A 21532-nucleotide genomic window follows, 5' to 3' on the forward strand; every position below is an offset into this window, starting at 1 on the left:
GATTGGAGAACACTCTCCTGCTCCTGCTCCTCCTCCTCCTGCTCCTCCTCCTCCTCCTTCTTCTCCTCCTCCTCCTCCTCCTTCTCCATCCATCCTTTCCCTTCAACACTTCTTCTCCCATCACTCCCCGTTGAGCCCGGTCGGCCAAACCGTTACTTTGCTGTTTGAGAAGAAGAAGGAGAAGAAGGAGAAGAACAAGGAGAAGAAGGAGAAGAACAAGAACAAGAAGGAGAAGGAGAAGAACGAGAAAAGGAGAACAAGAAGAAGAAGAAGGAGAAGAAGAAAAAAGACAAGAAGAACAACAACAAGATGAAGAAGAATAACAAGAAGAAGAACTAGAAGAACAAGAAAAAGGAGAACAAGAAGAAAATATTAAGAAGAAGAACAAGAAGAAAAATAACAACAACAAGTCCCCCCCCCCCCCCCCCCTGTTTAACTGTGTTGTAACTCTGTCTCCTCCCCCCCTCCCCCCCAGAGAATGGGACAGAGAGGTGGTGTCGGCCAAGAACAAGCCCCGGCTGATGAGGGCGCTGGCTCGGTGCTTCTTCGGCCCCTTCGCCTTCTTCGGTTTCCTCCTCTACCTCGGGGTGAGTACCGTCCGAGGAGGTAGGCTGCCATCACGGGCTATACCATCGCTGCCATCACGGGCTATACCATCGCTGCCATCACGGGCTATACCATCGCTGCCATCACTGGCTATACCATCGCTGCCATCACGGGCTATACCATCGCTGCCATCACGGGCTATACCATCGCTGCCATCATGGGCTATACCATCGCTGCCATCACGGGCTATACCATCGCTGCCATCACGGGCTATACCATCGCTGCCATCACGGGCTATACCATCGCTGCCATCACGGGCTATACCATCGCTGCCATCATGGACTATATCAGGGGTGCTCAATACGTCGATCGCGGCGACCTGCCAGTCGATCGCGGCGTAGTATTGGTAGATCGCATGACATAAAAAAAATTTGGCCCGCCCCCCTGTCACTTTCTCTATAGCGCCACATTACAGCAGCAGCACGTCATTTCTGTCTCTTCGTGTCGCGTTGACAGTCCTCTGCCCGCCGTCTCGTGCGCCGCGGAGCTCCCGACACCGGTTTGCGCGCATCGGGACGGAGCAAAGAAAAAGTCACTAGCACCCCCCCCCCGTCAACAACTCTTCTCGGCTCGCGCGCGGCAGGTGAGCACACTCACTAGCACTAGCACCCCCCCCCCCCCGTCGGTCGATCGCCTTGACTTGGTCACATAATAAGTAGCTCGCATGCTGAAAAAGTGTGAGCACCCCTGGGCTCTACCATCGCTGCCATCATGGGCTATTCCATTGAGTCTGTGTCTGTACATAGACACGACGCGTCACGACACACACAATGCAGTCATTGAGTACCGGGACACGGGTACATCACCTTACAGGTGTGTGTCTGTGTGTCTGTGTGTGTGTGTTGAAGGGGGGAGGGCCTATTGAAGTCACGGTGCTGTGCCACACACACACACACACACAAACACAGATCACAAGCATGTCTCACCGCAGTGCCGCGAACCGCCTCGCCGTCCCGGACTCGGGGCCGCTGGTTTGCTGGTTGTCATGGCGACAAGAATGCCCATTGGGTGTTAAAGAGGCTGGGGGGGGGGGGGGGGGGGTTAACAGAAAGGGATTCTGGGATGTTATTCTCAGTAGAAGATTATTTGTCATAATGTATATTTAAATGCAGAAGAGTTTTCGAATGAAAGAAATCTAAAATAAAAATGCACTATGGTCAAAGGGGTTTATTTATTTATATACATATATATATTTTTATTATTATTATTAATTTAATTAAATGTATATGTTTCATGATAATAATAAACAAATTAAATAAATAGAAATTACTCTAGCAAGGGTTTTTATTTATATATATGTTTTAACTTAATTAAATGTATAAGAGTTTTATGATGATAATACAAAAAAATGCACTCTGGCAAAGATTTTTATTTATATATATTTTTTATTTACACTATCGTTCAAAAGTTTGGGGTCATACAGACAATTTTGTGTCTTCCATGAAAACTCACTTTTATTTATCAAATGAATTGAAAATTGAATAGAAAATATAGTCAAGACATTGACAAGGTTAGAAATAATGATTAATATTTGAAGTATTAATTTTGTTCATCAAACTTCAAGCTCAAAGGAAGGCCAGTTGTAGCTTATATCACCAGCATAACTGTTTTCAGCTGTGCTAACATAATTGCACAAGGGTTTTCTAATCAGATATTAGTCTTCTAAGGCGATTAGCAAACACAATGTACCATTAGAACACTGGAGTGATAGTTGATGGAAATGGGCCTCTATACACCTCTGGAGATATTTCATTAGAAACCAGACGTTTCACCTAGAAGAGTCATTTACCACATTAACAATGTAGAGAGGGTATTTATGATTAATGTTATCTTTATTGAAAAAACAGTGCTTTTCTTTGAAAAATAAAGACATTTCTAAGTGACCCCAAACTTTTGAACGGTAGTGTATATATATTTTTTTATTAATTTTATTAAATTTATAAGAGTTTCATGATGATAAGAAAAAAAGTAAGGTAAGGGTTTTTATTAATATATATATATATATATTTGTTTTATTAATTCAATTAAATGGATAATGATGATAATTAAAAATGTTTTTTGAAATGCACTCTGGCAAGGATTTTTATTTATAGATATGTTTTTCTTTAAAAAAAAATATAATTAAATGTATAAAAGAAATTATGATTTATTTCCTGTTTAAAAAAAAAGAATTCTACTGCAACAGGATTCTAGATCACGCATCCTCACCGGTAACCTGACACCAGACAAGCTCCTCCCCCATTAACGAGTTCTAACGTCTGATGAGCGTCTCTCTCCTCAGGAGGTGTCCAAGGCGGTGCAGCCTCAGCTCCTCGGCCGCATCATCGCCTCCTTCGACCCGTTCCACGCCCCGGAGCGCAGCCAGGGCTACTTCCTGGCCCTGGGCCTCTGCCTCCTCTTCACCGCCCGCTTCCTGCTGCTGCAGCCCGCCATCTTCGGCCTGCACCACCTGGGCATGCAGATCCGCATCGCCCTGTTCAGCCTCATATACAAGAAGGTGAGGGCGTTGAGGGCGTGTCATACGACAGGAATCAAATGAGACTGGAGATGGTCTGTAAACTCGTACCTCAGATGTTTATTGCCTTTATACGAGGAGCTGGTCCAGGATTCAAAGCTCTCTGAAGAGATGAAGCTTGAATATCCTGGAAAACTATTTTGATTTCAGCCGCAAAAACATTTACTCAAAAGTAGAAAGACAAAAGACGTCCTGTTTTTCAAAAGCATCTCAAAAGATAGAATCCATAGGAATGTAAATATATGAATGTATAATAATATTTGTGACAGTCACTACGGCAAAATGCAAACATTACTTTTTTATTAAATATACGTAAACACAAGAATAACTATATATAATAATATAACTTCCTTTAATACTTGTATTCAGTCCTTTATTCTTTTGTTCTTATATTTCTTTTATCAACTTGATTGATTCAATGATAATCTCATAAATGTTTAATTTGCAGTGTAATGAGAGAGTAAAGTACAACATCTCTTCATCTGACCTTTGACCTTTGGGCCTCCTCACAGACCCTGAAGCTGTCCAGCCGAGTCCTGGATAAGATCAGCACCGGTCAGCTGGTCAGTTTGATGTCGGCGCATCTCAACAAGCTGGATGAGGTGAAAGACTGGAGCAGCTTTACATATAATCATCACAACAATAACAATAATAACAGTGAATAGTACGAGATACGGCATCTATAACACAGTTATAACACTATAACACAGTTATAACACAATATATAACACAGTCATAACACAGTTGTAACACAATATTAAATAGTTATAACAGTTATAACACTATTACATACCTTTAACACAGTTATAACACTATTAAATAGTTAGAACAGTTAGAACACAATCTATAATACTATTACAAAGTTATAACAGTTGTAAATCATCCGAAATCCAAATTTATTTGAAATAAAATGTTGGCTCCATGCGCTTCACAAATTGAAAACAATTTACAACTTCACTAAAAAAAATGTTTCTTCCGTGACTTTTGGGCAAAAATCATTAATGGCTTCCCAGATGTTTTTAATTAATTATTTTTAGAAATAATTTAAAAACATGAAATTGAAACGTAGAAAAAAGTTATTTAATTTTTCTAAATGTTCTTAATATCACAATTTTAAGCTGAGATCTGGTTGTTTTGGTTATTCACACAATTCGTTCTCAATGGTGAGTCTTTACAGTTTTTGCCTCATTTTATCTCTTTTTATTTCATAAACCTTTAATCGCTCGTGGAGGATTGTGAGATCTGGAAGCTCCAAATACCCCAAAAATAGAAAGAAACTCGACCGGAGTTTTCCACTCGCACGTCGCTGAAAGAAGAAGATTGAGGCTTCACACCCTCACAGAGCTCTGTGCTGCCGGCCGTCGGCCAATCAGAGAGACAATAGGCCTGTAACAACACACACACACACACACACAGACACACACACGTGTTTGCAAACAAACACACAATGAGGATTTTACATTTAAGCAAAGTACTCTGGATCTGTGTGTGTTTGTGTGTGTGTGTCTGTATGTGTCTGTATGTGTGTGCTGACCTCCGTCTTACCTCGGGTCTCACTGAGGCGTTGAATTTGGAAACATTCTGCTACCTGCTTTGAGACAATTATCACCTTGGCTTGGATGTGACTTGGCCGATGCTCTGTGTGTGTGTGTGTGTGTGTGTGCGCGTGCATGAGTGTGTTTGTTGCAGTACACCAAATGTCCACTTGTTTTGTTCCTAACTCAAAGAGATTCACGTTTAAGAAGCTGGAATCTGAGAAGTTAGACGTCCTCCTCCTCCTCCTCCTCCTCCTCCTCCTCCTCCTCCTCCTCCTCCGTGCTCACGGTTTTACATGTTGGGGTTCCCTCCACAGAGTCTGGGTCTGGCCCACTTCATCTGGATCACCCCCCTGCAGTGCATCCTGTGCGTGGGTCTGATCTGGGAGCTGATCGAGGTCAACGGCTTCTGCGCCCTGGCCTCCCTCATGCTGCTCGGCATCATCCAGGCCTGGCTGTCGCAGAAGATGGGCCCTCACCGGTACACACACACACACGCACGCACACGCACACACGCACACACACACACACACACACACATGGGAGTGTTCAGGAACTTCACTGAAACAGTTTTGAAAATACCATTTTTTGAAAAATATCAAAACAATCTTTGAAAATGCTTCGACGTCTCGAGTCGCTCGTCAATAAATAAATGCTCGAGAAGAAGAAGAAGAAACTTATACTTGCATAAAATAGGAATAAAGACCATAATAAATATGTGAGTGTTCAGGAACTTCAAGGAAACACGGTTTAAAAAATATAATTTTTCCAAACATATAATTTTTCCAAAAATATAATTTTTCACAAAATATAATTTTTCAAAAAAATATAACTTTTCAAAAATATATAATTTTTCAAAAAATATAATTTTCCAAAAATATATAATTTGCAAAAAATTTTGAAATAGCATTTTAAAAGAAATCATTTAAAAAAAAATTGCATTTAGAAAAAAAATCCTGAAAAAAAAATCCTACAAATCATTTTATCACATTATTCTTTGAAAATGTAAACTGTTTAGCTAACCGGTTCCCGTCTCCAGCGCGGTGCGAGGAGAGATGATCAGCCGCCGTCTGGCGCTCACCTCGGAGATCATGGAGAACATCCACTCGGTGAAGGCGTACGGCTGGGAGGACGTGATGGAGTCCATCATCAAGAACATCAGGCAGTGAGTCCATCACCCTGGGCCAGTGCTTATTCATAATAATAATAATAATAATCATCATAGTGATAAAGCTTCGACTGGAGTAGAACCTGGTGCTAAAGTTCAGAGAGAGATGTTAAAACATAATGGAGCAATAATAGTTTTTTATTATCGGGTGAGGTCTCGGTGGCTCATTATTATTATTATTATTATCATCATCATCATTATTAATAAACTGACACGCCGTTAATCAAAGGCGCATTTTTAGACGGTTACTGCGATCGCCCCGTCAATAAAACTTTATTGAATTATAATTCAATAATTAATAATAATACATATTATTATTAATTATATTTATTATTTATAAATAAATAAATATAAATATTGTATTATATTTTATATAAATATATATATATTGTTATATATAGTATATATTATATTATAATTATACTATATTATATATATGATATTATGCTATATTGTATATATGATATAATTATATTTATTATATATTATTTTATTAATTATAATATTATTATTATATTATATATAATATTTAAATATATATTGTGATATAAAATATATCATATACATCTTAGATTATATATTATATTACATATATTAAATTATATATATTATTATATATAACATATTATTTTTATATTATATATATTATGTTATTATTCTATTATTTCTATAATATATATAATTCCCCTCAGGGACGAGATGACGCTGACGAGGAAGATCGGCTCTCTGCGTTACTTCTACAGCGCCTCCTACTTCTTCTCCGCCATCTTGGTGATCGTGTCCGCCATCGTGCCGCACGCGCTCAGCAAGGGCATCATCCTGCGCCGCATCTTCACCACCGCCTCCTACTGCATGGTGCTGCGCATGACGCTGACCCGCCAGCTGCCGGGCTCCATCCAGATGTGGTACGACACGCTGGCGCTGGTCAAGAAGATCGAGGTGGGTCGAGGTCCGGGCGGCACGCACGCCGACCGCCTCTCGGGAACGCTGACGGTTCTGTTGTTGGTTCTGTTGTTCCCTCCAGGAGTTCTTGATGAAGGAGGAGTACAGAGTCCTGGAGTACAACCTGACCACCACCGACCTGGAGCTGGTCAACGTCTCCGCCTCCTGGGACGAGGTGCGTCCGCTGGGACCGAGGGGTCAGGGTCCAGGGGTCAGGGTCAATGGTTCAGGGTCAGAGGTTCAGGGTCAGAGGTTCAGGGTCAAAGGTTCAGGGTCAAAGGTTCAGGGTCAAAGGGTCAGAGGTTCAGGGTCAGAGGTTCAGGGTCAGAGGTTCAGGGTCAAAGGGTCAGAGGTTCAGGGTCAGAGGTTCAGGGTCAGAGGTTCAGGGTCAAAGGTTCAGGGTCAAAGGTTCAGGGTCAAAGGGTCAGAGGTTCAGGGTCAGAGGTTCAGGGTCAGAGGTTCAGGGTCAAAGGGTCAGAGGTTCAGGGTCAGAGGTTCAGGGTCAAAGGGTCAGAGGTTCAGGGTCAGAGGTTCAGGGTCAAAGGTTCAGGGTCAGAGGTTCAGGGTCAGAGGTTCAGGGTCAAAGGTTCAGGGTCAGAGGTTCAGGGTCAAAGGTTCAGGGTCAAAGGTTCAGAGTCGCCCCCTGGTGGTCAGGAGAGAGAATGCAGCTGTAACACATGCAGCAGAGACTTCTATACAACCAGACGGCTCCTGACCCCTCCCCCTCCTGCAGGGCATCGGCGAGCTGTTCGAGAAGATCAAGCAGGAGAACAAGGCGGGCGGCGACCTCTTCTTCACCAACCTCTACGTCACGCCGGTGCTGAGGAACATCAGCCTGCAGCTGGGGAGGGGAGAGATGCTGGCGGTGGCCGGCTCCACCGGCTCGGGGAAGGTGGGTCAACACAAGACCCAGCATGCATCACGGTTCTTCTTCTTCTGGCGCAGCAGTACATGTAGATCATCTCCATGGAGTCGACAGGGGTCGTCTGTAGCTCCTCCCCCTCCCCGGATATGAACATGTTGTTGGAGCGTGGCGGACAGACGGATGCTCTTCACACGCGAGCAGAACCCTGTTGCATCATGGGTGTTCTCCTGTTGCATCATGGTGTTCTCCTGTTGCATCATGGGTGTTCTCCTGTTGCATCATGGGTGTTCTCCTGTTGCATCATGGTCGTTCTCCTGTTGCATCATGGTGTTCTCCTGTTGCATCATGGTGTTCTCCTGTTGCATCATGTTCTCCTGTTGCATCATGGGTGTTCTCCTGTTGCATCATGGGTGTTCTCCTGTTGCATCATGGTGTTCTCCTGTTGCATCATGGGTGTTCTCCTGTTGCATCATGTTCTCCTGTTGCATCATGGGTGTTCTCCTGTTGCATCATGGGTGTTCTCCTGTTGCATCATGGTGTTCTCCTGTTGCATCATGGGTGTTCTCCTGTTGCATCATGGTGTTCTCCTGTTGCATCATGGTGTTCTCCTGTTGCATCATGGGTGTTCTCCTGTTGCATCATGGTCGTTCTCCTGTTGCATCATGGTGTTCTCCTGTTGCATCATGGTCGTTCTCCTGTTGCATCATGGTGTTCTCCTGTTGCATCATGGGTGTTCTCCTGTTGCATCATGGTCATTCTCCTGTTGCATCATGGTGTTCTCCTGTTGCATCATGGGTGTTCTCCTGTTGCATCATGGGTGTTCCCCTGTTGCATCATGGTCGTTCTCCTGTTGCATCATGGGTGTTCTCCTGTTGCATCATGGGTGTTCTCCTGTTGCATCATGGTCGTTCTCCTGTTGCATCATGGTCGTTCTCCTGTTGCATCATGGGTGTTCTCCTGATGCATCATGGTGTTCTCCTGTTGCATCATGGTGTTCTCCTGTTGCATCATGGTGTTCTCCTGTTGCATCATGGGTGTTCTCCTGTTGCATCATGGGTGTTCTCCTGTTGCATCATGGTGTTCTCCTGTTGCATCATGGTGTTCTCCTGTTGCATCATGGGTGTTCTCCTGTTGCATCATGGTGTTCTCCTGTTGCATCATGGTGTTCTCCTGTTGCATCATGGGTGTTCTCCTGTTGCATCATGGGTGTTCTCCTGTTGCATCATGGTCGTTCTCCTGTTGCATCATGGTCGTTCTCCTGTTGCATCATGTTCTCCTGTTGCATCATGGTCGTTCTCCTGTTGCATCATGTTCTCCTGTTGCATCATGGTCGTTCTCCTGTTGCATCATGTTCTCCTGTTGCATCATGGGTGTTCTCCTGTTGCATCATGGTCGTTCTCCTGTTGCATCATGTTCTCCTGTTGCATCATGGGTGTTCTCCTGTTGCATCATGGTCGTTCTCCTGTTGCATCATGTTCTCCTGTTGCATCATGTTCTCCTGTTGCATCATGTTCTCCTGTTGCATCATGGTCGTTCTCCTCTTGCATCATGTTCTCTTGTTGCATCATGTTCTCCTGTTGCATCATGTTCTCTTGTTGCATCATGTTCTCCTGTTGCATCATGGGTGTTCTCCTGTTGCATCATGTTCTCCTGTTGCATCATGGTCGTTCTCCTCTTGCATCATGTTCTCTTGTTGCATCATGTTCTCCTGTTGCATCATGTTCTCTTGTTGCATCATGTTCTCCTGTTGCATCATGTGCTCCTGTTGCATCATGTTCTCCTGTTGCATCATGTGCTCCTGTTGCATCATGTTCTCCTGTTGCATCATGTTCTCCTCTTGCATCATGTTCTCTTGTTGCATCATGTTCTCCTGTTGCATCATGTTCTCCTGTTGCATCATGTTCTCCTCTTGCATCATGTTCTCCTGTTGCATCATGTTCTCTTGTTGCATCATGTTCTCCTGTTGCATCATGTTCTCTTGTTGCATCATGTTCTCCTGTTGCATCATGTTCTCCTGTTGCATCATGTTCTCCTGTTGCATCATGTGCTCCTGTTGCATCATGTTCTCCTGTTGCATCATGTTCTCCTGTTGCATCATGTTCTCCTGTTGCATCATGGGTGTTCTCCTGTTGCATCATGTTCTCCTGTTGCATCATGGTCGTTCTCCTCTTGCATCATGTTCTCCTGTTGCATCATGTTCTCTTGTTGCATCATGTTCTCTTGTTGCATCATGTTCTCCTGTTGCATCATGTGCTCCTGTTGCATCATGTTCTCCTGTTGCATCATGTTCTCCTGTTGCATCATGTTCTCCTGTTGCATCATGTGCTCCTGTTGCATCATGTTCTCTTGTTGCATCATGTTCTCCTGTTGCATCATGTGCTCCTGTTGCATCATGTTCTCTTGTTGCATCATGTTCTCCTGTTGCATCATGCTCTCTTGTTGCATCATGTTCTCCTGTTGCATCATGTTCTCCTGTTGCATCATGTTCTCCTGTTGCATCATGTTCTCCTGTTGCATCATGTTCTCCTGTTGCATCATGTTCTCTTGTTGCATCATGTTCTCTTGTTGCATCATGTTCTCCTGTTGCATCATGTTCTCCTGTTGCATCATGTTCTCCTGTTGCATCATGTTCTCCTGTTCGCGGTCCAGAGCTCGCTGCTCATGATGATCCTGGGGGAGCTGGTTCCCTCGGAGGGGACGGTCCGGCACAGCGGGCGCGTCTCCTTCTCGCCGCAGACGTCGTGGATCATGCCCGGAACGATCCGCGACAACATCCTGTTCGGACTCACGTACGACGAGTTCCGCTACACCTCCGTCATCAAGGCCTGCCAGCTGGAGGAGGTACACCTGGGGGGGGGGGTTGTTATTGTTGTTGTGGTTGTTGTTGTTCTTCTTCTTATTCTTCGACTTCTTCTTCTACTTCTTGTTCTACTTCTTCTCATTGTTCTTGTTGTTGTTCTACTTCTTCTTCCTCCTCTTCTTCTACTTCTTCTTCTACTACTTTTTCTTCATCTTCTACTTCTTCTTCTTCTTCTTCCTCCTCATCTTCTTTTTTTTCTCCAACTACTTTTTCTTCATCTTCTTCTTCTTATTGTTATTTTTGTTGTTCTTGTTCGACTTCTTCTACTTCTACTTCTTCTTCTTCTACTTCTTTTTCTTCTTGTTCTTTTTCTTCTTGTTCTTCTTGTTCTTGTTCTTCTTCTACTTCTTTACTTCTCGTTCTTCTTGTTCTTCTTCTACTTCTTTACTTCTTTTTCTTCTTGTTCTTGTTCTTCTTCTGGCGCAGCAGTACATGTCGATCAACTCGATGTAGTCGGTAGGGGTCGTCTGTAGCTCCTCCCCCTCCCCGGACATAAACATAAACACTGTGTTGAGTTGTTGGAGCGTGGCGGACAAACGGACGCTCTTCACACGTCGTGTTGTTGCTCAACACGCAGCCACTAAAACCAAAACATGATGAACAGAGAATAATAATAATAATAATAATAATAATAATAATAATAATAATTAAAATAATAATACAAATAATAATAATACAAATAATACAAATAATAATAATACAAATAATAATAATAATACTGATAATAATAATACAAATAATAATTCAAATAATAATAAATAATACAAATAATAATAATTCAAATAATAGTAATAATACAAATAATAATAATAATAATACAAATAATAATAATACAAATAATAATAATAACTTCATGGCAGTTTTCGTAGTAAATTCATCTTCTCAAGTCTTTTTGTTCTTTTTTGTCGGGTTGATGCTCTCCGCTCAGTTTGTGGCCTCTGAGGCGTCAGGAAGGTTCAGGTTTCCCCACACACACACACACACACACACACACACACACACACACACACACACACACACACACACACACACACACACACACACACACACACACACACACACACACACACACACACACACACACACACACACACACACACTCCTTCATAACCCCGGCGTGGAGTGACGGGCGCCCCTTGGACAGAGCCGTGTCTCTGGAGGTCTCCCGTGGCTCTGGGTGGAATATGAGCTCGATGGTTCTCAGAGACGAGGCCTTCGGAACCCGTCGGGCCGAAGCACAGAAATAAGAAGTTGGCGGCGGATTTGATTCAGTTTGTTTGTATATTCTGCAAATATAATTACACTTATTTATATTTATAAAGACACGCAAACTGTTAGATTTGGATCCAAACCTAGTTTCAGATATATTTTTTACATTTAGTTAGTTTTTTTAAAGCCAGAGATGTTCTTTAATGATGTTGATATATTAAACTCACTGTATTCGTCTCATTTAAAATCAATGCACAGAGTGACTCTGTGTTTAAGCCCCGCCCCCGGCGGCGGCGGTGACACACACACAACGTGTTGTCACAGCAAACGAAGCCGACGCCTCAAAGAACTGTTAAAAAAAATTATAATAACAAACAACCTCTGTTGGTGTTCTGGAGGCGCCGCCGGCGTTCTGTATGGAGATGAAGTCACGAAGAACGGCCTCAACGTAAACAAATATAGTCTTCTTATATTTTGTAGCTCGTATTTTTAACATTTTGAAAAGCAAAACCAAATAAAAAATTAGCACGATTTTTATATATATACATACATATATATTTATTTCATTATTGATACAAAATATTGCTGAAAGAAATAAAAGTTATAAAAGCCATAATGAGAATAATTAGTCAAATTTTATTTGCAGAGATATACAGGACTGTCTCAGAAAATTAGAATATTGTGATAAAGTTCTTTATTTTCTGTAATGCAATTAAAAAAACAAAAATGTCATGCATTCTGGATTCATTACAAATCAACTAAAATATTGCAAGCCTTTTATTCTTTTAATATTGCTGATTATGGCTTACAGCTTAAGAAAACTCTAAAATCCTATCTCATAAAATTTTAATATTTCCTCAGACCAAGTAAAAAAAAAGATTTATAACAGCTGAGTGTTTGTCAAGGCTCAGGAAACCCTTGCAGGTGTTTCGAGTTAATTAGACAATTCAAGTGATTTGTTTAATACCCTACTAGTATACTTTTTCATGATATTCTAATATTTAGAGATAGGATATTTGAGTTTTCTTAAGCTGTAAACCATAATCAGCAATAAATCAGAATAAAAGGCTTGCAATATTTCAGTTGATTTGTAATGAATCCAGAATGCATGACATTTTTGTTTTTTTAATTGCATTACAGAAAATAAAGAACTTCATCACAATATTCTAATTTTCTGAGACAGTCCTGTAGATATATATCTGTACATATATGTTTTAGGGTTTTTTTTGCGACTCGTTTTAATCCCAGAATACTTTTAAACAATTTTTTAAAAGTGCGGATTGTCCTCGTCGTCACTTTTTAAGGAGGTTTTGAGAAACGACTCAAAATAGAGAGAGTGGACGTGAGGACAGTCGCCATGGCAACGCCTCCAGACGATAGTGACGACGAGACCCCCCCCCCAGACAGACGGTCCTGGGTGGTCTCCCCACTGTTAAGACCCATCTTCAGCCTCTCGCTGCTCTTTGTTCCCAGTGACACACACACACACACACACACCTTTTTATTTATATTGTAACTATGCCGCCTTGTTTCCTTTACGAGTTGTTAAGCAAGCTGTTAACTTGCCCCCCCCCCGAAGTTAAACAGGTAGGAGTTTTTTTATTTATTTTTACCACGACAGACTTGTGCCGTCACTCCATCATCATCGGGGGGGGGCACCAATGTGACACCCTTAATGAATAAATACATACATACATATATATATATTTATCTATATTTATATTAAAGAAGACATGTTATATAAATAAATAAATATATATAAATAAATATATATACAGGACTGTCTCAGAAAATTAGAATATTGTGATAAAGTTCTTTATTTTCTGTAATGCAATTTAAAAAACAAAAATGTCATGCATTCTGGATTCATTACAAATCAACTGAAATATTGCAAGCCTTTTATTCTTTTAATATTGCTGATTATGGCTTACAGCTTAAGAAAACTCTAAAATCCTATCTCATAAAATTTTAATATTTCCTCAGACCAAGTAAAAAAAAAGATTTATAACAGCTGAGTGTTTGTCAAGGCTCAGGAAACCCTTGCAGGTGTTTCGAGTTAATTAGACAATTCAAGTGATTTGTTTAATACCCTACTAGTATACTTTTTCATGATATTCTAATATTCATAACTCGTTCCCGTACCTCACAGTTGCTCTCGCTGCTGTGTGTCTGACCCACTGACCTCTTGTCTTCCTCTCCAGGACTTCGACCTGCTGCCCGAGAAAGACAAGACGCATCTCCTGGAAGGAGGGGTGACCCTCAGCGGGGGTCAAAGGGCACGCCTCGGCCTGGCCAGGTACTTCCTGTCTGCACAACTCACGCACCTCACGTATCCATCGGCTATTGTGGAGCAAAAAAATCATATTATTATTTTGGTTAATATTTGAGATGGAGAATATTTAGATGATAATATATTAAATATTTAACTGTGAATTTACTTTAAGTTAAATATAATTTAACTGAAAAAAAGAAATATAAAAAATATATATTTCATACTTATTTTAAATATATTAAATAAATGTCAGATATATGTATATATTATGTATATCTATATATATTAAATAAATAGAATACATATAATATATATATATTAAATATGTAAAATAAATGTAATATATATTATATATATATAAAATATATTAAATAAATGTTATATATATATATATATTTCTTGTTATATATATATATATATATATATATATACGTAGAGCAAATTATTAGTATACAAATAATAATCAAAATTAATTTGCAAAAAATAAAAAAATAAGATGTGTACCTTACGGAAAACTACGAAACACAAACATTCAATTTATGAAATAATATAGAAAAATAAATTGGTTACATTTATTTGGTAAACTACAGACTCGTTTCTGTTTTTTGGGGCTTCGCTGTAAACATCCATACCGGAATGGATTTTATTTCCCACAGGGACCCGACTTCCTCATTTACACCATCCCTCCTTTCTGCTTCCCCAATCTGATCTGTTGCTCTTAAAGGGACAGTACTGATTGTTTGAAGTACACAGTGCGTTTACATGATGGTATAATTCGAATCTTGCTTTAGTCGGACTATGCTATCTTTTGGGGGATCTACTGTTATCCCAATATACATGGCAGTGAGTGATTTGAATCATTGGCCTTTGAAAGCATGTCATATCCGATACGATAGGCGGCGCTGTTTTCATTACAACTCGTGGTGATACAGCCATTTCCGCTTGACCTCTTCACCACCACCAACAACAACATTTGGAGAAAGATGGCGAACAGAGAGCGAGGCGAAGCTACATCCCTCTACTCTTCTTCCATGGTGTTCATAGGAGTACAGCGAATGCAAATGGCGCTATTGGCTGAGTTGATAACGGAGAGAAGACGCCGTCGCCGACGGTACACGGAGAATTTAATTTATCGTCTCTTTCGACTTCCGGGTCACGACATGGGAGGAGGGAGGGAGGGAGGGAGGAGGGAGGAGGGAGGAGGGAGGAGGAGGGAGGGGGAGGAGGAGGAGTGAGGGAGGGGGGAGGAGGGAGGAGGAGGGAGGGAGGAGGGCGGCGGGATCTGGAGCATGCGCAAAGACGCAAAGTCCAGTTCCGAATCGAATTCAGAGTTACATGCCGCGAGTCGAATTATCAACTGGATCGGACCGAGCTATCCAGGGTGTTAATCGGACCGAAGTCGGACCGCACATAGTCCGACTAAGGTGTTTACATGAAACGGATAATTCGATTTCAGTCCGACTAAGCCAATAATTCGATTGCATGTAAACACACTGACTGATCCACAGTCAGCATCTTGTCAATAAAGACGTGTATGAGAAGTGGACGCCATCTTTTTAGCAACCAGTGAGCGGAATTGACCACAGAGACGCCGTATAAGACTCTGGAAGCAACCTGTCAATCACGAGGTAGCTCCGCCCCCAAGCTTAGCTCACTAAATGATGATATCATGCTGTATAGAAGAGACATAAACTCATGTTTAAAATGTTTACTGAGGAAATACATCAAGAGAGAAGTCATTATATAGACTTCTATACAACCAGAGGAGCCCCCTGGTGGTCAGAAGAGAGAATGCAGCTTTAACACATGACACATAGACTTCTATACAACCAGAGGAGTCGCCCCCTGGTGGTCAGCAGAGAGAATGCAGCTTTAACACATGAAACATAGACTTCTATACAACCAGAGGAGTCGCCCCCTGGTGGTCAGTAGAGAGAATGTAGCTTTAACACATGAAGCATAGACTTCTATACAACCAGAGGAGTGTACTTGGTATACAGTCCACGGCGGTCGTGACGCCCTCAGTCCATCGTACCAACACAGGAGCAAAGAAACTCTTTGTCTCCTCAAAGTAATCTGTTAGTGTTCTCTATCTTCAGAATATTATTCCCGCCGTTAGTTTGTGTCACTTTGTGACTTCGAATGAAACTTTTCAATGGTTAAAGTTCTTGTTTTAAGGACCTTACAAGATAGGAGAGTTTCCCGTGGACCTCGTCATGTCCCTTGGAATGATTTGACGTGGCTTAATTTGAGCCATTACTCTTATTTCTGAAGAGAAATAAAAAAGGATAAACCTCATAATCCCTCAAAGAAACCATCCAACTGTCCCTTTAACCCTTTCTCCCTCAGGGCTGTGTATAAAGATGCGGACCTCTACCTGCTGGATGCACCTTTCACCCACCTGGACATCGTGACGGAGAAAGAGATCTTTGAGAAGTGTGTATCCAACAGAGAGTCTTTCATGTGGAGCAGGAGGGGGGGGGGGGGGTTGAGCTGACAGTGTGTTTAAAGTTCAAGGTTATGTCTTGTTGTCTCAGTCTCTCTCGGGTCGCTCCGTCACACTGTTACATTCTCAGGAAACGGGAGTCGAGCAAAAAAAGAAAAAAGAAGAAGGGAATTATGCTTTGATGAAATGTGGACTTTGGCCGTGCGGAGGGAAAGAAGCTTTGTAGTCGAGTCTTGAGGCAGAGAAGCTCCGCCAGCAGCCGGCTCGCTTCGTGCCTGAGGGTTCGACCCCGCCGAGACACGGAGACGTTGGTAAAGTTGACCTCCTTTCCCCGCCACCCCACAGATGCGTGTGCAAGCTCATGGCGTCCAAGGCGCGCATCGTGGTCACCAGCAAGCTGGAGCACCTGAAGCGGGCGGACCGGATCCTGCTGCTGCACAACGGCGAATGCTTCTTCTACGGAACCTTCTCGGAGCTGCAGGCCAAGCGGCCCGACTTCAGCTCCCTGCTCCTCGGCATGGAGGCCTACGACAACGTCAACGCGGAGCGCCGCAGCTCCATCCTCACCGAGACGCTCCGCCGGGTCTCCGTCGACGAGACCGCCGGCGGCTTCCGGGGCCCGGAGACGCTCCGCCGGTCCTTCCGGCAGCCGCCGGCGCCTCCGATGATATCCGGATCCCAGGCGCACCCCGGGGGCGACGGCTACCCGGAGAAACGCAAACAGTCCCTCATCCTCAGTCCGCTGGCGGCGGCGCGCAAGTTCTCCTTCATCGGGAACTCCCAGCCGGCCTCGAACGCCCCGCAGTCCACGGCGATGGAGGACGGGGCGCGGGAGCTCTCCGAGCGGAGGTTCTCGGTGGTGCCCGAGGACGACCAGGTGGAGGAGGTGCTCCCCAGGGGGAACCTGTACCACCACGGGCTGCAGCACCTCACCGGGCAGCGCCGCCAGTCCGTCCTGGCGTTCATCACCAAGTCTCAGGGCCAGGAGCGCCGGGAGCAGATCCAGTCGTCCTTCAGGAAGAAGCTGTCCGTCACACCGCAGTGCGACCTGGTGGCCGAGCTGGACATCTACGCCCGCCGCCTGTCCAGGGACAGCATCTACGACATCAGCGAGGACGTGGACGAGGCAGACATGGAGGTAGGGCGAGAGCCCTCGAGGTCTGGAGGGCCTGAGGAGTTCCAGAATAAGCTTTTAGGACCTTGTGAATATCGATAACAGACCATCTACGAGAAGATCTCGTCTCCATGTAGTCATTGTAAACGCTCGTCATCGGGTCGGATGACATCATGCATGTTCCCCAGAACCCTCCCTCAGCTCAGAGTCCAGCAGACCCAGACCTCCCCCCCTCCTCCAGGAGCACAGCTGCTCCTCTCTGCTCGGCAGAACCAGGCCTGAGCGGGTTCAGACCACGAGGAACCTCCAGGTTTTCCAAAGGGACTACCGCTTCTGTCCAGAGGGGGCGCCAGAATCACCAAACCAAAAGTCCTCTGTTGTAACTTCAAAGTGAAGTCTTGTTCCCGTGGTGACGGCCTGTTCTCTTCACAGCAATGCTTCGCAGATGAGCGGGAGAACATCTTTGAAACTACGTCATGGAGCACGTACCTCCGCTACATCACCACCAACCAGAGCTTAGTCTACGTCTTAATTTTCATCGTCCTCGTCTTCTTCCTCGAGGTAAAAATTACCATTTTGAAGTTGTTATTTTTACTGATGTGAATTCATCCAACAATAAATATATATGTTTTTAATTTCCACTGATAGGTTGCTGGTTCAGTCATTGGGATTTTCCTCATCACTGAGTAAGTGTTATACTAAATATTCACATGAATTCAATTTAATCTTTTATTTAATTTGTATTTGTTTAGCAAATATATCAACGCCGTGTAATGAGGTGTATTTCTCCTCTTTTTTTTCACCATGAGACTAAACGCTAAATATTTGAATGCTATAACATGTTAAACGTATATTAAAACATTTTAAATCGTCAACAACAGTTCCATCTGGTAATATGTCCGTGGAACCAGAGCTTTCAAAACGTTGGGACTCGTTTCGAGTCCACAGTCCAGTGTTTGATGTCAAAGTCGTTTTAATGAATGAATGAAACCAGCGAGATCTGGCGGGACGGCGCCAACCCCGAGTCGCCCAACTTCATCGACGTGCAGCACCCCAACGCCTCGTCGCCCGCCGCCCACCTGGCGGTCATCGTCACGCCGACCAGCGCCTACTACATCATCTACATCTACGTGGCCACGTCGGAGAGCGTGCTGGCCCTCGGCTTCTTCCGGGGCCTCCCGCTCGTGCACACGCTGCTCACCGTGTCCAAGCGGCTGCACGAGCAGATGCTGAGCGCCGTGCTGCGGGCGCCGATGGCCGTGCTCAACACCATGAAGACCGGTGGGTCTCGTTTAGCGCGGTAAAGTCGTCTTCGTTTGACTCCGTGGGTGCGTCGTTCACTTCCTGTTTGTCCCCTCGCAGGCCGCATCATGAACAGATTCACCAAGGACATGGCCACCATCGACGACATGCTGCCCCTGGTGCTGTTCGACCTCATTCAGGTGCTTCTCGTTCAAGAGTTTTCAAGTTTCAAGGTCTATATTTGTTCCAATGCGACACTCGTTTGTTCTCGTTTGAGACGATTAAATAATATCTAGAAATATATAGAGAGAAATATATCTTTAAAAAATATGTATATAAAACATACATAATATATATAAATATATTTTTAAAATATATATATATATACATGTGTATGTAAAAATATATGTATATATAAATATATATGTATAAAAAATATATGTATATATAAATATATATATCAAAATACATGTATGTATAAAAAATATATATATATCCAAAAATATATATGTATAAAAAATATACAGAACATATTAAAAAAATATTTAAATATTATATACGTATAAAAATGTATATATAACAAAATATATATAAGAAATATACAGAATACATACAAATATATGTATATAAAAGAATATATATATAAAAATATATGTATAAAAGATATACAGAAAAATATATATAAATATATTTATAAACATATACAAATGTATATATACCAAAATATATATATAAAAAATGTACTGAATCTATAGAGATATATGTGTACATAAAAAAATATATAAAAATATATATATGTATAAAAAATATACAGAATATATAGAAATATATATATACAATTATATGTATAAAACACCGTCAATATAGATAATGAGAATACATTTTAAACTCAATTTAAATTACACCGCCTAAACTAAAAACCTAAATCTGGTTTGATTTGAAATCACAAAACAGCTTTAGATTTAAATGTCACTTCAAATGTCCAAATAAATCCAGTACTCAACTTCCTCCCCCCCCCCTCCCCCCCAGCTCACGCTGATCGTCACGGGCGCCATCTTCACCGTGTCCATCATACGGCCGTACATCTTCATCGCCGTCATCCCGCTGGCCACCATCTTCGTCGCCCTCAGAAAGTACTTCCTGCGAACTGGACAGCAACTCAAGCTGCTGGAGGCTGAAGGTGTGTGTGTGTGCGTGTGCGAGCGCATGTGCGTGTGTGTGTGTGTGAGAGTGTGTTTTGTTTCTAAACGGGTCTTCCTGCTGCGTTGTTAGTATCGGGTCTTTGGCTCGAAGTTAAAGCCCCATTATGTAGTTTTTCCCTTTTAGCGCCCCCTTCAGTTTTTGAGGTATTTAACGTTTACTTCAGTGTCGTAAATACCCATTTACGATAGATGCAGCCCGGTAGAAGCAATCCGGCGACTGTTTCTATTTTGGATGTATACCAACGGGCGGGATCACTAAACAAAGACTGCGCAGGAACACTGAACTGGGCCCAGCACCGACCGGACCAGGGTGAAGGAGCGCGGGGATTGAACGCGGCGCCTCGCCACGTTTCCGCCTGGTCGGTCAGCTGTTTGCCGGCTTTTGGGGGGAGGGGGGGGGGGGTGCGCGTGCAGTCATTTACTTTTGTTTGGGGGACTGCAAAGACTTTGGGACTGTCGGGATCCGGGGATTATACTTCGTTTTGAGTGGGTTTGATTGTTTGTAGTGTATGTGTTCATTTTGGGGGCTTCAGATGCATTGAATTTGATTTAATATCATAACATTTGGGTTTCCGCATATCGACTGTGTGTTTTTCTTTTACGACCATTTGAGCAGAGAGAGTTAACACCAGAACTCGCAGATCCGCCCATTCCCTTTTTTTTAGCGTATTGTACCTTTTCCCCTTGATTGAGTTGCTAAGGGCGAATTGTTACAACATAACCAACAGAATGACAACATTTAGTTTAGATGAAATACCGATCGCGTTTTCATCCTATATACGTTGTTTTCTAAATGTTTGAATGTGGAGTACGTGTGATCGAATACAATATTGTTGACAACACCAAAGAGCTACATAAAAAAGCTCCCCTTATGCTGTAGCTGCGAGCGTGGAGTGGCACTATATGACATTGCGTAATCACTGACAGAAAGCAGGTCGAAGTCCATCCGCCCCGGAGCGGGCGGCTCCAGAATCCTACAGAGCGGAGTTATTTCCCCACAGACCCCCGATGGCAACGGCGAAGCCGCAAATCACCATATTAAAAGTCATTGTAGCGGCACAATTTTTTTCAAGCTGTTATTTTAAGGTACAATTGTTACATAATGTTACTTTAAGAAAATGTAAAAGTTAAAAGTTTTTATTATTAATTTCCTCCCAAATGGCAAAATAAAGTAAAAGTGAGACATGACATGAAAACCAAAGGAGAGAACAGAGGAAGCAGGATTGGGACAGGGGGGGGGGGGGTCAAAGGTCACACTGAGGAACAAAAACATGACAGAGGAAGGGATGGGTGTGCTGCCCTTGGGGGGGGGCAAATAAAATAACCATTATCCTCCAATTAACAAAGAGTGAGCCTGTACACACACACACACAGAGAGAGAGAGAGACACACACACACACACACAGAGAGAGAGAGAGAGAGACACAAACATACACACAGAGAGAGAGAGAGACACACACCCACTCAGTGTTTCCATGCGTGTGTGGGGTTCATGTTGACATTGGTTCGGCCACTCGGAGGAAGGAGGGCCTAAAAGATTATTACAGTTATGGATT

The 21532-nt window shown here is 42.8% G+C and overlaps 1 protein-coding gene across 2 annotated transcripts in view; it reads left to right on the forward strand.

Annotated features, from left to right (window-relative positions):
* cftr (CF transmembrane conductance regulator) overlaps positions 1 to 21532 on the forward strand; it is a 40756-nt gene that overhangs the window by 3344 nt on the left and 15880 nt on the right. For both annotated transcript variants that reach the window (XM_056415651.1, XM_056415652.1), the window contains exons 3-19: positions 476 to 587; positions 2888 to 3103; positions 3634 to 3723; positions 4974 to 5137; positions 5696 to 5821; positions 6517 to 6763; positions 6849 to 6941; positions 7500 to 7658; positions 10281 to 10472; positions 13902 to 13996; positions 16322 to 16408; positions 16764 to 17556; positions 17965 to 18093; positions 18181 to 18218; positions 18527 to 18813; positions 18895 to 18974; positions 19804 to 19954. In XM_056415651.1, coding sequence (XP_056271626.1) covers positions 476 to 587; positions 2888 to 3103; positions 3634 to 3723; positions 4974 to 5137; positions 5696 to 5821; positions 6517 to 6763; positions 6849 to 6941; positions 7500 to 7658; positions 10281 to 10472; positions 13902 to 13996; positions 16322 to 16408; positions 16764 to 17556; positions 17965 to 18093; positions 18181 to 18218; positions 18527 to 18813; positions 18895 to 18974; positions 19804 to 19954 — 3059 coding nt within the window. The remainder of the gene's footprint in view (positions 1 to 475; positions 588 to 2887; positions 3104 to 3633; positions 3724 to 4973; positions 5138 to 5695; positions 5822 to 6516; positions 6764 to 6848; positions 6942 to 7499; positions 7659 to 10280; positions 10473 to 13901; positions 13997 to 16321; positions 16409 to 16763; positions 17557 to 17964; positions 18094 to 18180; positions 18219 to 18526; positions 18814 to 18894; positions 18975 to 19803; positions 19955 to 21532) is intronic.

The sequence above is a fragment of the Pseudoliparis swirei genome, chromosome 6 (assembly GCF_029220125.1).
Source record: "Pseudoliparis swirei isolate HS2019 ecotype Mariana Trench chromosome 6, NWPU_hadal_v1, whole genome shotgun sequence".
Taxonomy (NCBI): domain Eukaryota; kingdom Metazoa; phylum Chordata; class Actinopteri; order Perciformes; family Liparidae; genus Pseudoliparis; species Pseudoliparis swirei.